Consider the following 19051-nt stretch of genomic DNA (forward strand, 5'->3'; position numbering starts at 1 on the left):
ACCGCAGCGATGTGGAACCTACTAAAAAATAGAAAATGAAAAAGAATAAAAAAGAAACTTCAAGGGCTGTTACTTGAAGACAGTCTTATGCGATCTCAATGTACGAAGGGTGCCTATAGTGACAGCCTTCTGCATAGAAGAGATAAGGTGACGAACATGAGACCTGCAGACCGGAATTTGAGAAAGATTCGTCTCGAGAGTGGGACGAATTCCGCCTAGGCAACCGATAATGAGGACAACCATTTTGACTGAGTAGCCAGGGTGTAGTTGTCGTAGTTCTTGTAAGAGATCAAAATATTTAGTCCGTTTTTGCTCCTCCTTCGTGACTATGTTCGTTTCTGCAGGCGCAGAGAACTCGATGACGTACATAGTCTTAGATAAGATATCCTGGAGCACTATATCAGGCTTAGTAGCAGAGAGCTGCCTGGTAGTTGGGAACGAGAAATTACAGAAGATAATGCATTTCTAGTTCTTGACGACGGACTCGATCTCGCCTGGAGCATATGGTAAGACTGGCGTAGGGTCCACTTCATACTTGTGTCTCAAGAAGTAGTACAGCACGCGGAGGGCAGCGTTATGGCGATGTATGTAGGTGTTCGTGGCATAAGAAGGACATGCCGAGATGAGGTGCATCAGCGTCTCCGGCTGAGATTTGCACGCTCTGCACATAGTGGTGGAGACTGCTTCTTTACATACATACTTTTGGTGAGTTAGCGTCGCTATCACACCATCTTGGGCAGCGATGATAAAGCCTTCTGTTTCGGACTTGAGTCCAGCTGATCGGAGAAAAGAGAACGTAAGATCAACGGAAAGACTACAGGTGTCAAGATGACGGTAGAACATTCCCTGATGGTCACGATTCCGATGGTCCTCGAAGAGGGAGCGTATTTCAGCTCGTTTCACAGCTGAACGAAGTCGAGATTTGGAGAGAAGGACCACGTTATCATCAAGATCACGATTAGACGGATCAAAAGCAAGGCCCAATTTAGACGCTGCATGTTGTGCTGCAGAGAACAAGAATGCTCCTTTACCCTGTAACTCATGATCGCGCACGAGTTCCATAAGAGGGTCAGAACTATTTATGACCTGACAAGCTATTCCTAAAACTACCCTATCATGTAGACATTCAACGGATAGGAGACCTCTACCTCCTTGCTGGCGTGGGAGGTAATTACGCGGTACAGAAGCACGTGGGTGCAAACTACGATTGACGTTCATGAGTTTGCGAGTGCCTCTGTCAAGTTCCTTAAGCTCCTCTATTGTCCATTTGATGGAACCAAAAGAATAGAGAAGGATGGGTATTGCAAGCATATTAGTAGCACGGATCTTATGGATCCCAGACATGTAGACCTGATTGCCAGATTTGTCGAAGACGGTGCCTATACCTACCGCGAAGAGCTTCCTTGACAGTAGACACACTTTGAATGTGGTTTTCACCGACACCCAAATATGTGTAGAGCTCTTCTTCATCGAGATGTTTCACGATGCTTCCATCTGTGAGCTGCACGTCTGCATCGTAATCAGGGACACGACCCCTCTTACAATGAATGACGGCACATTTATCGAGTCCGAATTCCATGCCAATAGCCTTCGTGTACTGATGGACAGCTTTGAGAGCTTGAGATAGACTGCTCTCAGAAGAAGCATAAAGTTTCAGATCATCCATATAGAATAGATGTGTTACCTGATGCTTCCTATCTGTCGGGGGGCCACAACGGTAACCAGTTTCTTCTCGCAAGAATTATATATTCCCTATTACTTATATTTTTTTTTTACTTAAAACCAAAATATAATGCAACATGTGCATAATACGAAAAGGTTTATTAGTTAACATAAATTAGAAGAGTTATTTTAGAAAGTTTATTTTAAATATTGCTATACTCAAATATTTCTCAGAAAACTGTCCTTTAAATATAACGAGAAAGTTGACCTTTAATAATATTAATGTTAAAACATCTGGACGGTCTAAAGTGATGTACAAAGGATCATATACAAAAAGGATCTTTTAAAATACATCTCTTAAGTACTAAGCAGTATTTTAAAAGCATATATAAAGTAAACTATCTAATGTAAAATAATACTTAGTATCCAAACTTTTTGACGTATGTTCGGGTTCGGATATCTTTGTTTCAATAATACTTATTATTACAATCGTTTGACATACGTTCGGATTGTTAAATAATTCGTTTCATTAAAATATTTATTTTTAATTGTTGTTACTTTAATTTTGTACAAGTGTAAATTAAATTGTAAATTTAATTAAATAAATAAATTTTTATTTAAATATCTGGTCTACAAGATATTAATGGCGCAGCCGATAGGATAATTTGAGAAAAAAATTAATTTCGAAAATTATCGCGTCCATCGTAAATTTGTGTAAATTCTACGAGTGGCTCTTAAGTCTTTGGGACGTATCTACACTCCAAATAAATTTTTAATATCAACCAGAGTACAAAATAAAATTTACTGGATTGGAAGCAACATTGGAACTGGTTAAATCCATTTTCGACGGCATATCGAAGATTTATGGTATTCTTTTTTGGAATTATCTGGAATTTAAACGTAACAATGTGGTTGGTGTTCATATTTCAAATGTAAGTAAATTTTTCTTTGTTGAATATTCGAATACCTACACCTTAATGCCTAAACATCCTACTAAATTTAAAGTAAAGAATAAGCTAAAAATTAGATTATTCAAAAAAAATCTTAGCTCCGATTCAAATACGGACGAAGATTTATCAACAATTATGAAATAAAATATAGCTTAATTATAATTTAGAAAATTCAAATTTAAATAATACTAACAAAATTTTTTAAATATTTTTTTAATAATACCAAATACATAATAACTCAAAATTAAAATTAGAAAATAACAAAGCTAATATGGCTACTAGTATAACAGTAATTGATATATTAAAAAATATGGACACCTACGAAGGTTGTCCAGGAATGTTAAATACATTCATTGAAATGGGAGATTTCGTTCTCCAAGGAGAAAATGCGAACAACTCTTTATTGATTAATTGGTTAAAACAAAAAATAAGAGGACCAGCTCGAAATGCTCTCATTGCATGTGGGACCCCTTCTAACTGGGAAACTATCAAAGAAATATTAATAACACATTTCTCAGACAAACGAACTATAGAATCAATTCTTCATAAATTAAATACTATTTATCAAGGAAATAAACATTTAAAACATTACTATACAGAAGTAGTTGATTTACAAACCGTTTTGTTAAACTCAGTAGATCGAACAAAATCTCAAGAATTCATAAACGGACAAAACGAAGTATACTTGAATATTGTTTTAAAATCCTTTATAGCAGGATTAGATCAAAATTTAGGGTATATCGTGAGATCTAACCGACCAAAAACAATCAAGGAAGCGTATGATATTTGTGTAAATGAAATTTCAATGCAACAGTCTAATCAAGATAGATATAGAATCTCTCGATCAAATGTAAATTTTGAACCGAGGCAAATACAAAATAATTATCCGTATAACAATAGTGTTCTTACACACAATTTTGTAAATGACTATCAAATACCCAACTTTTCAACGAAATGTATGCAATTACGACCAGAACAATCATTTCAAAATAACACATTTAATAATTCGATTCATTACCGCCCCTTACAGTATAATCAACCGACTTGGTATCAAAACCATTTTCCACCCCAACAAAGTCGATTTAAAAGTTCACCAACTTATAGATCACAACTACCAAGTACTGAACCTATGGATATTTCGAGTGGAAATACCAAACAATCATTTAATCAAATTAATAATATTACCGCTTATGATAACGTCGAAAATTCTCGAAGTAACCCATATGACAGTTATCTAAGTGACCAATATTATTTACATGATACTAATGCCTACAGCTCTATTTCATTTGATACAACTACTAAAATTCCTGAAAAAGAACAGTCAGAAACTTTAGATGTACCTGTTGATGATCAAAATTTTACAAGGTGGAAAATAAAGTTACTCGGTAATAACTTTAATATAGACCATGAAACTAATGAAACTGTTAAGAGAAAAACTAACGTAGACACAATATCTAGAGTTCAAATAAACAGTTTAAATAGCAATAGTATTGAACATTCAGCCGAAGAAAACCTTAATCGCGATATAAAAGCATCCAAACGAGCATTAAATAACTTTCCACAGCAAATAATAATTAAATTAGGAACAAAATATGAAAGAAAACTAACTAAATTATTTCAAACAAAAAAACGTATTATATTAGCAATACCAAAAATAGATGAATCCACAGCCATTAAAATTTTAAAGACAGAAATTGTTAACGATAAACAAAATGCTATCTATACAGAAGATAAGATTTTCAACGTTATTCAAAGCACATATGTAAAATATTTTTCAAAATTAAATATCGTTCGGTGCACTAAATTCTTAGAGGATGTTGAAAAATCTGATGAACAAACAAAACTTATAAAAAACTATCATGAATTATCAATCCATCGTGAGATTGATGAAACACTAACCCATCTTAAAAGGCTATACTATTTTGACAATATGAAGTCAAAAATTCAAAAATATATAAATAATTGCGATATCTGTAAATTAAATAAAAATGAAAGGCATCCACTAAAGATCAAATTGACACAAACACAACAGGCAAACAAACCATTTGAAATTTTACACATAAATTTATTTTATGTAGATAATACAAATATTCTAACTATCGTAGATAAATTTAGTTCATATGGAGAAGCTACGGTTATGAAAGCTAGAAATTCTAAATATGCTCTAGATGCGCTTAAAAATTATTTATCAAGACACGGCATACCTGATCTCATAATTCATGATCCCGGCATGGAATTCGAAGGCAGTGATTTTAAAGATTTTCTGAATCTATATAAAATTAGTACTCACACTACTTGTGCTAAAAACTCAACCGGAAACTCACCAATTGAACGATTTCATTCAACCTTAGTAGAATTAATAACTAAATTTAAAACTACTCATAAAAACCTTACAATAGTCGAGCAATTAGATATGGCTTTATTAACTTATAATAATGCAATGCCACATTCAAGTACCAAGCTTACACCTTTCGAAGTTATAAGAGGATTCCGAGATAATCAGATTTTAAAACCTAACACAAATAATATACATTCTACTTGTGCTAATCAATATACAGAGGAAAAACAAATTATGGAAGATTTAATTACTAAACAGAACAATAAATTAAAGCAAAAATTAGTCCGAAACAAAGACCGAATTGATCTCCCACTTTTGGCAGTAGGTGAAAATGTTTTTGTAACAAAGAATAGACGAAATAAAATAGTACCCAAGTATACAGAAAACAAAGTAATAAATAGTAAACGTAAAACCCTTAAAATTAAAAACGCCCAGAAAGTACAAAAATATCATAAAGCAAAAATTAAAGTGAGAAAAAAATAATCGATTTGAATTATGTGAAACAACAGATAACGACATATAAAGATATTAGCACTGCTAAAGGACTATTCGTATTGAATTTAAGAAAAAAATAAAATAAATAAATAAATAACAAATCTTACAATCATAATTTTTTAATTCGGTTTCAAGCTAGATATTTTGGTCAACAGCACATAGACAACATAATTACTTGTATTCGAGTAGCTACAGAAAACGTTATTTCTAGACAAATTTTGAGTTATAACGAATTGAAATTAATTAAAATTAGTTAGATAAACATAATATTCTAATCAACTTAGAACATGTATATGAGTTATTAAAATAGAAAGCATTAAATTCAGCTAACTTTACCTTAACGATTATATATCCTATCCCTACAAATTATAGTAAAATAAATCCCGAAACTAATTTAATCCTACATAATCCCAACGAATATTCATTTATAAGAAATAATAATTACAAAAGAATAGAACTAGACTCTACATTTGTTACCCAACACAACTTCATAACAGAAAACTTAATACATGTGAAATGGAAATACTGGAAAATCGTATTGGACACTGCATTTGTTAGCAGACAGAAATGAATATTATATTAGAACTAATTACTAATCATTTTATAATTTTTACAAATACCGGTTTAAATATTAGTTCGTCATGTGGAAAAAACATTACCAATTTTGTTGGTAAACTTCATATTACCCTGAAACAATGTTATATGGATATGAATGGTATACTATATGGAACATTGGAAACTACATATACTAATATCGAAGTGGAACAAATATTATTCAATAAAAATAAACATCTACACCTAGAAAATATAGAAGATTTGGAAAATACAACAGATTTGGAACTGGCATAATTTATATTTTCTAAAGTATGGTCCAAGGATTTTCATAAAACACAAACTGTGCCAATACCTGCAATTTATCGAACTCAATTAGAAATGGTTGGAATATCAATACCAATGCTTTATGTTGATCGAAGTACCTTGTAAACAACGGAAGTTCATTCTAAGAAGGGAGGAATTATATATTCCCTATTACTTATATTTTTTTTTACTTAAAACCAAAATATAATGCAACATGTGCATAATACGAAAAGGTTTATTAGTTAACATAAATTAGAAGAGTTATTTTAGAAAGTTTATTTTAAATATTGCTATACTCAAATATTTCTCAGAAAACTGTCCTTTAAATATAACGAGAAAGTTGACCTTTAATAATATTAATGTTAAAACATCTGGACGGTCTAAAGTGATGTACAAAGGATCATATACAAAAAGGATCTTTTAAAATACATCTCTTAAGTACTAAGCAGTATTTTAAAAGCATATATAAAGTAAACTATCTAATGTAAAATAATACTTAGTATCCAAACTTTTTGACGTATGTTCGGGTTCGGATATCTTTGTTTCAATAATACTTATTATTACAATCGTTTGACATACGTTCGGATTGTTAAATAATTCGTTTCATTAAAATATTTATTTTTAATTGTTGTTACTTTAATTTTGTACAAGTGTAAATTAAATTGTAAATTTAATTAAATAAATAAATTTTTATTTAAATATCTGGTCTACAAGATATTAATCAAGCGCCAGGAAAGGGGCATAAGGGAGATGCAGAATAAAAGCGGGCTAAGGCTGTCGCCTTGATAGACACCACGCTTATACGTTACCAGATCTGTTGAGACAGTACGTTTACCACATCTAATGGTAAATTTGGTCTTCCACAAAGGTAACAGCTCTTCGATGCATCTGATGATATCGGGGTGAATTTTCAAACATTTGAGCTGCACCAATATGAGTTGGTGAGAGGTAGTGTCAAATGCTTTCCTATAATCCACCCAGGCCATACTCAGGTCGCGTTGATACTGACGGGCGTCTTGACAGATACATCTGTCAACAAGAAGATTATCTTTGCAACCTGATATACCTCGTTTGGAGCCGCGTTGCTCGTATATCATCTGCCAAACCGGTTCTATGGTTGTGAGTATGCGTTCATTAAGAATGGAGGTGAACGCTTTGTACACGGTATTGAGACATGTAATCGGGCGGTAATTGCTCGGAACTGAAAGGTCTCCTTTCTTGGGAATCAAAACTGTTCGTCCTTCCGCGAACCACGTTGGAAAGGTCCCGTACCCAAGGATGTATGAAGTAAAGTGCCTAGCAAGATGTGCGTGTGTGGAAGTTAAACGTTTCCACCAGAAGTTGGACACAGCATCCATGCCAGGCGCCGAATGATTCTTCTTGCCTTTGAAAGCAAGGGATACTTCATCAGCGGTAACAGATGTTAGGACCGCTTGTTCTGCTAGGCGCGCGTTGCAGAACCTTTCGAACAGTTTGATTGGTCTTATATTTTTATCTACACTAGTCGACTTTTCATATAAATCACGCCAGTAGCCATCGATTTGCTCTATCGAAGGTGGATTCTCGACGAGAGAAGGGGGTTTTGCAAATTATTATTATTATTATTATTGTCTCATCTATTTCATAGCAGGGCTGAGCCCGATTTAGTTTACCGCACGGACACAGTCAAGTGACGGTAAACTGTTTTTTCCTTGTTCTGGTCTGTCATGTGAACCGGAGAATGTGTGTGAGTGTGCGTGTATATTTGTGAGGGTATTTTTGTTCTTGTAGTGTGTATAAATGTATGTATGTTTATTGTGTTCAGCGACCTCGCCTTTTGGGTGATGTGTGTGGTGTTGTATTGTGTTGTGCTCGCTTTCGCGTTCGATGAGCGATTGGGACGTTCTCCGTCGGTTTTGAATAGTGTGCAATTTGGCCATGTGTGAGTCTTGTGAGTCTTACAATGGGTGAAGTGTTTTGTGTGAGGTTTTGATTTGTTGGTGGTGGTACGTGTATGGGTGTTGTGGTTAATAAAGTTATGCTATGTTGTGTTTCTTGTGAAGTGTTTTGTGTTTTGTTTGAGACATCTGATGGTCTTGATATTTGATCTTGTGTGAGGCTTGTTAACCGAGCAATGGGTGGTGTGTTATGTGTTTCGTTTCGATAAAGTGGGGGTGGTGCGTGTATGAGTGCTGTTGTAGTGTAAGTAATGATGTTGTGTTGTGATGAGTTTGTTTCTTGTGTATTGTTTTGTGTTTGGTTTGGAGAATGTGCTGATGTTGCGTGTGTGAGTGTTGTTGTAGATGTGCTGTGTTGTGTCGGGTATATTTCTTGCGTTATGTTTTGTGTGTGTAACTGTGTGTTGTGTGGGTGCTGGTGTGAAGTTTCCGTGTTTGGCATGAGTGTGTTTGCATTGGTCGGAGAGTATGTTGTGTTTGTTGTTGTTTGTTGAGCAGTGGTTAATGTTTGTGTTTGGAGAGTGCTGTGTCCCATAGAGAGAAACTTTCTCACTATACGGCAAGTATTAATTATAACTGCCTTTTGTAATTGTATGTATGTGTTTTTGTGTAGTTCAAGTGTATGCAGACTGTTGTGAAGTGTTGTTGGTATGACGCCTATTGAGCTTAGTATCACCGGAACGACAACAACTGTTGTCATTTTCCATTGATTCCTCAGATCGACAGCTAGATCGGTGTATTTTGTTAGTTTTTCAGTGTGTGTAGACTGAAGGTTGTGTGTGTTGGGTACTGCAATATCTATGAGGAATGTGGTTTTTGTGTGTTTGTGTATAAGTGTAATGTCTGGCCTGTTGTAGTGTACCGCCTTGTCTGTGATAATTGTTCTATCCCAATATAATTTGTGCGTGTTGTTTTCGAGAATTGAAGATGGAGTGTATTTGTAGTATGGTGAGTTGTCTGTTGTGAGTTTGTGTTTTATGGCGAGTTTTTGGTGTATTATTTTTGCTACCTGATCGTGTCTGTGTTTGTAATCTGTTTGGGTAAGACGTGAGCATGCTGATGTAATGTGTTGTATTGTTTCTGGTTTTTGTCGACATTGCCGACATAGGTCTGTTTGTTGTGCGTTGTCTTTGAGTATGTGTTTTTTGTAATTCAGTGTATGTATGATTTGATCCTGTATTGCAAACATGAAGCCCTCGGTTTCCGGAAAGATATTACACTTGGTCAACCAGGCTTGCGAAGCCTCTCGGTCAATACAGTCGTGACCAAGCTCATGAAAATACCTTCCATGTAAAACCTTCGTTTTCCATGTCTGCATGTTTGTGGATGTGTGTTGTGTTTTGGTTGGTGGAAGAGAGTGTTGTGTTGTGTGCATGTTAAGTGGCGTGTATGACTTGTCTGCGGATGTTATGGCATTGTGTAAGTGTGATGTGTGTGTTTTAGATTGGAAGTACTCGCGTAGGCTATGGAGCTGGCGATCGTGTAATAGTTGGATATCTGTGAGACCACGTCCTCCTAAAGACCGTGGTAAAACCAACCTGGCTGATGATGAGTGTATGTGGTGTATTCTGTGTTTTGTCATGATTGTTCGTGTTTTAATTTGTATGTTTTTAATGTCTGTGTTTGTCCACTTTATGATTCCGAAGGAATATGTGAGAAATGGTGTAGCGTATGTGTTGATGGCTCTATTATTATTATTATTATTATTATTATTATTATCATTATTATTATTATTATTATTATTATTATTATTATTATTATTGTACCCATTGCGCTTCTCTCTCTGTAGTCAAATCTGAATATTTTTGCATGTTTCAGTGGAATGTGTAGCAATTTCGGAAGTACTCTCATACGGAAGGTATCAGGAAAGCAGCTCTAGTCCCTGACTTCCTTTCCTATCTTAAATAAAATAACATTTCTACCACAACTCCACCTTTTTTAGTAATTTTATGAAGCACCGTACTAAAACCAATTCAAAATCTATTCTACATTCCATTGTGTGGTGTCCATCACGCAACATTAAGGGCCATACGGGAAAGGGACATCCAATGATGGGAAAATAACAAGTTTTGCAACAGCAACAGCGACAATGACAATGAGTTTTTTTAATTGATCGATTTCGCTGACACAGTCAAGACATTGAGACTCGTAAAAAAAATCTAACACGGATACATTTATTTTAAAAAGACAATTTATATTTGTCTAATGACCAATATAAATTGTCATTAGACCAATGACTATTGTTTAACGTAATCGGTAAACAATCTACATAAATTCTTAGTATCGAGACGATATTCCGCTTAAGTAATCAACAGAAACCACGAATAAAATACGCTTCAACATTCGACGTGGTACACATGGCGGTACTATTGAATTGCCGATTAACCGATTTGGCTACCGCGTGATAAAACCATTGTTTTTTTTTTTTTTTTTTTTTGGAATCCAACAAACCCGTTTGAACCAACACAATCGTAAAGCGACTTGGAATCAATCTTGGGACGTTTATGTTCATCTGTGTGCTGCTGTTTTCGCTGCTGGCTGTCCGGTTTTTCGACACCGGTTCGTCTTCAATTACTGCGGATACGTAATTTACGTTTCTTATAATTATCCTGGCCACGAGACGAACATTTTCCAGCAAAAAAAATTTTAAGGTTATTTTCCAGTATTATTTTAAAATTATTGAATTAGATTAAGTTAGTTTAGTTACCGTGTGAGGCGACACCACGGAGAATTTAAATACCGGGCTCGTTCATCAACCGTTGGACAACAGTGGACCCTTGTCTCATTGGTGTCGGTCATCAGCCGCCTGTTCCGACAAGGGACGGCCACTAATCCTTTTCACGAGACTAAGTGATGGTGGTGACGACCCAGACTGGCTCAAATATCCATACACCTAGCCCGCACTGTTACGGCAATCAACCCCAGACCTAATTGTTCTATCATCTGCAACTACAAACAATCATTAACAAAATAATAATAAATTGTGCCTACAATTTTTTTGAAATCACCAGGTATCGCCGCTATTTTTATTTGTTTGTATACCCGTTTATCAATCACTGGATAGCTTTCGAAAGCATTCGTTTTTAATTATTGTATTATCTATCACTACTTGTTAATTGTAAAATTGTTTATAAAAAGGTTATTGTGGAAAAAATTATATAAATATCCTTGAAATCGATTAGCAATTATTATTTACAGTGCCTATCCCAAGCATCTATTCGACCCAATGAAGGTAAACGTTGAACCTAACTCACCAATACAGGTAGTCCCAAGGTCACACGTGCGATCCAATTACCTCATTCAGGTATAACGACGTGGTATGTAAATTTGCACAGGAACCAGAATAATAAAAAAATCGTATCATATTTTGAAAAGAAAAAGAGAAAAACTCACGTGTTTATTAATTTCTTCCAGTGAAACCATTTACTTGTTTCGTTTATTCCAACCCACGAAACATTCTCACAAACAACCTGTTGACATTTCTAGATGGTATTATATTACATACCAACTTAAGTTGCCCACTGTAACCAGTAGTGATCTCAGTCCTTTTTGTTATTGAATTTGCGCGCCGTTCTCCAACGATCCAAAAGACAATTTAATTAACTTCCTCTGCGCGATCCTGCCATGGCTCGTTTCTCGGAGCGAGTTCGTCTTGGTAAAATCTTTAAGAATTGTTTTCTTTTTTTTTTCTTTTTGAGGCCAATTCCGATACGAGAATCGTTTTAGTTTCTTTCTCCTATATAATGCGCATGCTCAACCATTCATGGTAGTGAACTTCAATTTATGGTATTCCTTTTTTTTTTTTTTTTTTGCTTAACCACTTTATTATATTATGTGGACATGTTTCGGACATGCTCACTACCATGAATGGTTGAGCATGGGTATTCAAAACTTTGTTTTGTTTTGTTGAAATAAAAGTGATAAAACATAAATAATAATATTTAAATAATGCTAAAAAATTTAGTACCGTTTATTATCATAATTATTAGTTTAAAAGAGTGATTAATACAATGGATGCTGAACTGAGAGAGTTTTTATGCGATCTGAAAAACGATATAAAAATGTTAACAATAACCTAAATGAAAAATTTGAACTCTTGAAAGAACAGGTAGACATTCAAGATATAAAAACAAAATATATTGAAAAAGAAATGACGAAACGAAACTTCATCATTTTCGGGTTACCTGACAGCAAAAAAAATTATTATGAATGGTACGCTAAACACCCTCCATAATTTATTAGTGTAACAGAATGCATATTATAAATTGGTTGAGAATAAATAAATTTAAACACTTAATTTTTTTTTGCTTGACCACTTTATTATATTTTATTATTCGGAAATGTTTCGGATTTTTACTCCATTTTCCCAATAATAAAATATAATAAAGTGGTGAAGCAAAAAAAAAATTAAGTGTTTAAATTTATTTATTCGCATAAAATATTTAATAATATGCTCAACCAATTTATAACATGCATTCTGTTACACTAATAAATTATGAAGGGTGTTTATCGTACCTACGCTGAAATTTGTTTTGTTAGAGAATACTAGTACGACCACCGAATTACGTGTGGTGTTTAATGCATCGGACCCTGGTTACAATAAAATTTCATTAAATTCATTATTTTTGGTTGGTCCCAAATTACAGAGGGACATTACTGACATTCTCTTTTCTTTCCGTTTTAGCGCGATATTCCTGTGTTGTGCAATATGACAAGGGTATCGACAGATTCTCCCACGTCGGGAAGGCTTTTCATATCAGCACGTCTTGGGAAGGGGTGGTTTCGAGTTGTGAAAATGGACCAGCAACGAGCCTCTGTATTAGCTGATCTTCCAATAGCTCACATCGAAACCCCCTTCCTGTTCGAAACAGAGAGTCTTCAAAGTACTTGGAATGCTTTGGGACCCTACCACAGATAGTTTTTTGTTTCAGTTCAAGGTATTTGAAAGAGTTTTGACCAGAGTGTGACCCGTTAGGATTTTTAGCACTCACTTTAAAATGTATCTTGCAAAAATTATAGTTAGACCATTCTGGTTGGAACGAGCATGTACGTCCCAATATTTTTAAAATTTGAGACATCTATTAACAACACATGCATCTTATAGCTCAGATTCGCATTCCTCGCTCTATTGTCCCTTCTGAAAGTAGGTCCATATGTTTCGCACGGTATTCTGACACGATCAACGTGGCTACGCTGCTATGCTCTATCTTTGTTGTGATACTGAAAACTCGATAGTATCACACCTAATCGCTGAAAAAACCAAAGTGGCTTCGTTAAATTACTGACTATATGTTATGCTCGCATCGATTATTTTTGGTTTATGTTCACACTTCCGTTAATCCTGCTGATGCGCTTGATTCACGTCGTCGCCTGGACTAGCTCCCCTCTCTGATCCGATGTCCGTCATTGAACTAGACTCCGCGAGGATCGGTATTATCTATGCCACTCAACGCTATTATTATTCGTCAAAAATTCGTGCCATCAAGCTCTAAAAGGTAGTCTCAGCTCATCTTCAATTCATCTCAGTCTCAATACTTTCTTGAATTTGCCTTCATTAATTAGAGTGTGTGGTCGCCTCAACCATTACAAACTGTCTTCAGGTACCAAGCTCATCTGTGACCTCTTTATTCTGGGCCCAGAGCAGTCAATTCTATTGGATTTCAGGGCTTCGGGATCCCATCCGAAAAATTTTTCGCAATTGTTCAACTTGTTATAGATTTCGTGCTACACATTTCGCACATCAAATAGCTGCTTTACCAGGACTTTGCGTAACACCGTCCAGACCCTTGTCTCACACCGGAGTGAGCTTTGTCAGTCCCTACGTAGTTTGCTCCGGTGATTCCCGAAAGCGTCGTTCAACCAAAGGATATGTTTGAATTTCTGTGCGTTTTTCTACAAAGTATGTTCATCTCGAGTTTCCCCCAGAACTGACTAGTCAATGTAACTTAGCAGCGCTAGATCGTTTTGTAGCTCATAGCCCGAATTTTCTCGGCGCCTCACGCCTTTTAAAAGAAATTTAATTTTTTTACAATAATTTTGGAATTTCTATTGAGCATACTCGCCTTGGTTCGGAGGTTTATGAGAAGCCAGCTTCAAATCCGCCAAATCGTTGTTAAACGCATGTTGAACGACTCTGGCTACTCTTTGGAGGACTATTTTATGATATTCGCCCGTATTTAGGTGGTGTTGAATAGTCGCCCATTATGTGATCAGCCTGCTGATCCGTACAAAACATCCTCTTACTTGAGGCCTAAACACATTTTTTCACGGGTAAATTTCTGATTTCATTGCCCGAACATTATCCCCTATCCGAGCAGCCTGTTCGTGACCGATGACTGAATCAGTGAGATTGAGTCCAAGTTTTAGGAATCGTTGATCTCACGAGTATTTAAACACATTTCTCCAACGTAATAAATGGAAAGTTCCAGCTGCTAGACCCGAAGTTGGGGACGTTGTACAAACAAGTAGATCAATCCCGTACACTCGCTTAATATATAGGATATAGGGATATAGGGCGTATTATTAACTTATTTCTCCCGCTGATATACCCAGTGTTGCCGATTTGAGGCTTGCTAATCATCACTTGGGCAGTCGCAAGGCTGTTGCCCCTGCGTGAATCTCTCGATTGATTCACTTCATAATTATTGCCACTCGCTTTGATTTTTCTTCTTTTTTATTCAATGGTTTTAAGACTCATTTCCCTTTTAGTCCGTTCTTTCTCTCAATTTTTCGTTTTCATTTTGGTAAGTGGAAATTCTGTCAATTGTGGGGAGGGGATTTATGTTTGAACCATTTTAAGGCGCGTTCTAGAACGTACCCTTTGCAATGGTGATTTTTAATGTACATGTGGGTATTGACAATATCACCAAGGTTGATAGTGAACCAGTCAATCTCAGCTGGTTGTTCAGAATTTTTTCTTTCATTTTTACTTACTTAACATAGTGTTCTTGACGGAGAGACATCTTTCTCCATCTTCAGTTTTTAAAGAGCATAATTTATAATTATGTTTTATTCTCAACATAAACTGCACATGCTTTTGTGTTTCTGCGTAGTTTATGTGGCTTGATTCAGACTTTAGTTCTTGCTGTAAAAAAGGTGTACAATTTAAATGAATATCGCGTTTTTTCCTGTTGAACTTAAGATGTTTAAACACATGTCAAATTGAGTGTGTGTTTGTTGGAAAATCGATGTAAGATTTATTAACATCGATCGCAACTTATTAAGTATTGAGGTTTCATATTCCTTAAAACCCCCGTCTTCTTTAAGTATTCCGACCAAATGTAAATGCCACAATAACTTCAAAATACACACATATAAGTAATTCTAATTCTAATTATAATATTTTTACTGTGGCAAAAATCCCAACATAAATTTTACATTGATTCTAAAAAGAATTTGTGTTAATGGCACTATAGCGGATGCAGACGCCAGTTTAAAAAACAAACAAACAAATAAAAGTAGTGTTACTAATGTGCTTCACTGAATTAGATAAAAATCTATTAAGCTCGGAACAGATGCCGAAATGTTTAGAAAATCTTCACCCTTGAAGATGTTTTCATGAAAGATATTCTTCAGTACATTTTTCAATAAGAATGAAATATTTAGAATGGATCGCTTAGCTCATTGCAAACTAATACTTTTCATTCTCGCATTCCAAATTAGTACATAGGAAAAAGAAAGGAAAAATTATTTGGTGAATGAAAAAAGCAGTGCAAACAAAATTGTTAAATAGTAAAACAATCAGTAAAAATACAGAAAGAAAAAGACAGCAAACCTCATTATCAAACATACTATTATACTATGAAAAAAAAAAAAAAACTATACTAAAAAATTATTTTAAGAAATAAACGTGCTATGGTAAAAGAAAACTACGACGTTGGATTATACTATCATAATTCATAATTATACTTTCATAATTCTTCCAACACTTTTTTCTCGTGCACATTTCTTTCACAGATTTATAGTTTAGTAAAATAACGTTAAGCGGTTCGAATGATCTCGATATTGTATAAATTTCTTTTTACTTCATTATTTACTAAAGTTCGTTGTTAAAATTATTCACAATAAACATGCCTATGAATAGACTTACATTCCTATGAATAGTCTTTTCACCTTTATATAAACAAAAAAAACATTATTAATTCTAAAAATACTGATACAACAAACCTGAGTAAATGAAACCAACATATAGTCACATAAAACATTGTAATAAAAAATGTTACTTATCTGAGAAATTTGAACATAAATATTTGTTTAAACAAATAAATTGTTATTTTACACTTCTTTGAAAAGTACAGTGTGGACGCTTCTTAACCTCTATGTATAAGATTGTAGTTTGGGCTCGAAACGCTTTTAACCTTGTAAATTCTGATTGAGAAACGGCATTTGAAACGAATCTCGTACAAACCACTAACTTAGATTTTGAGATATGAGATATTATATTATACAATATCGGGTCTGCTTTCTTCTGTATATCGCTGGAAAGTCATGCGTGCTGACCTTGAATGGAAGCAATTTTATAAAAAGGGTATGGTCTGCCTATATCATGCCGACGATATAGCTAAATCAAAAATCGCCTATGATACGTTGTCAATTGGATGTTCCAGGTTTCTACAGGGGGTAGCAAGCGTATTCTATATATGAAATCAATGGATAGAATTTCAATGGATTTTGTACCACTTTGTACTTATTTCCGCAGATTAATTTTTCCTTTCTACAACCTTATTTCGTCTATGACAAAGTGATCTCCAAAAGTGACATAAGCTACTAAATAAGGACGAAAAACTATATTGGGCGCCGAAACTTGATCATCAGCTCGTAGAATACCTATCAATGATTTAGAGCAAGTTTCACGGTTTAACAAGAACTGATCTTCGCCGTATGGCGTACATGCTAGAAATCATTCACAGAATCCTTTCGGTAAATCAGGTATGACTGGAAAAAAGTGGTTAAGCTTATTTTTAAATCATCATAAAGATAAACTTGCGATAAAGAAGACCAACTGGTAATTTCTTTTCAAATGCGGTTGCATTTGAAAAGCAAAAACTGAAGTTTAAATGTATCGGTGGATGTTCGCATCGTGGAGAAAATATTTACATCTCAAGAGGCGAACTCCAGGTCTGATTTATGGCACTTTCATTCATTTAATAATATCAAGAACATAAACTTTTGATCATATCCAATCTTTCATATCATTTTACGTAAGCTAGAAAAGTAAACGATTTTGTGTGTATAGGTTGTCTTAAATATTTCTATACTTTTACAAAATCCTAAAACCATAAAAAAAAAAACTACAGGAATTAACAAAAGTCTAAAAACTGATAATTTGTGTGTATCATTTGTCTTAAATTAGAATTAAAGAACGACTTTTCATGTATTTTTATACTTTTTCATATTCTAAAACTATCAAAACTACAGGCATAAACAAAAGTCTAACTAAGCAAAAAAATTCATGAAAATATAATATTAAAATTTTACCATATTTAGTAATTAATTTAAAACGTGGAATTTTTAGAAAATTTAGCTCACTATGTTTACATGAGTAGCACATCAAATTTCATCAATAAAATTAAAATTAAAAATTTTGTGCTGGGTACAATTAATTAAAAAAGAAATTTGTTACCTATTAATACAAAAATTACATTAACTCAACAAACGATACTCAACCAATTAACTCAACAAATTTAATTTTTATTAACAATCATCTAATTCTAAATCCTGAGTAACTTTTTATTTTTAAAAACCCAATTTTATCAAGTTTTATCAAGTAGTTTTTATTATTTCTTGATTAATTTATTGATCAAGTACTTTTTATACCATGTATATGAAATGTACCAAGGTATAAGTACTAAGCTTACTCCCTAGTTTGTAACGCTTAAAAATATTGATGCTAAAAGAAAATTTTGGTATAGGTGGTCATAAAATCACCTTAATAGTCTATTTCCGGTTGTCTGTCTGTCTTTCGTCTGTCTGCCCGTCTATCATCATGATTACTCAAAAACGAAAGGAGACATCAAGCTGAAATTTTTATAGCGTGCTTAGGACGTAAAAAGTGAGGTCCAGTTCGTAAATGAGCAATATAGGTCAATTAGATTTTGGGTCCGTAGGACCCAGCTTGTAAACTGTTAGAGATAGAACAAAAGTTTAAATATAAAAATGTTTCCTAGAAAAAAAATATACAACTTTTGCTTGAAACTTTTTTTCGTGAACATCACTGTATACCCGGGAAAGCGCAAAATATGCGCAAATTGTATAGTATGTATTATATGGGAATATCAGTTATATATGTGTGACATTTATGTATGTGTAATGTGACAGAGTAATCAACATTGTCTATACATCGTATTTCAGCAATTAACTCAGTCAATTGTTTGTTTTCACTTGTTTAACTATTGTTCAGTAAGAAATTGTTTTAAAATAATTTTTATGTAATTTTATTAAAAATAAGGTAAAATTTAATATTATATTTTCACTTATTCCAGTATTATTATATTTTAATTTTAGAATTAAAAAAAGTATGCAAGGAATCGTAAATTCTTTAATAATACTATATTGAACATATTAAGGAACTCCCCACCAAAAACAAACGCAAGGACGAGAAGTATGTATCAATACACCGACATAAAATATTGTTGGACACGTGATGCGCGGGGCTAGTGTTGGGTGGTCTTGCGGTGAACGTTGTAAATTTCTAATGGGGGTCTGCTTAAAACTGAATAATCACTACTTGACAAATAGACTTATGTATAGAGGTAAAAACGACGTAAAGTATACTAAACGAATATCGATTTAGACAAAGTTGATACTCGAAT

The 19051-nt window shown here is 34.1% G+C and overlaps 1 protein-coding gene across 1 annotated transcript in view; it reads right to left on the bottom strand.

Moving 5' to 3' along the window:
- Positions 1 to 8103: 8103 nt before the first annotated feature.
- Positions 8104 to 19051, bottom strand: part of LOC123302823 (mucin-2-like) — a 36004-nt gene continuing 25056 nt past the window's right edge. Inside the window, exon 2 of the mRNA XM_044885913.1 lies at positions 8104 to 8764. Coding sequence (XP_044741848.1) covers positions 8104 to 8764 — 661 coding nt within the window. The remainder of the gene's footprint in view (positions 8765 to 19051) is intronic.

The sequence above is a fragment of the Chrysoperla carnea genome, chromosome X, assembly GCF_905475395.1.
Source record: "Chrysoperla carnea chromosome X, inChrCarn1.1, whole genome shotgun sequence".
NCBI classification, from domain to species: Eukaryota; Metazoa; Arthropoda; class Insecta; order Neuroptera; family Chrysopidae; genus Chrysoperla; species Chrysoperla carnea.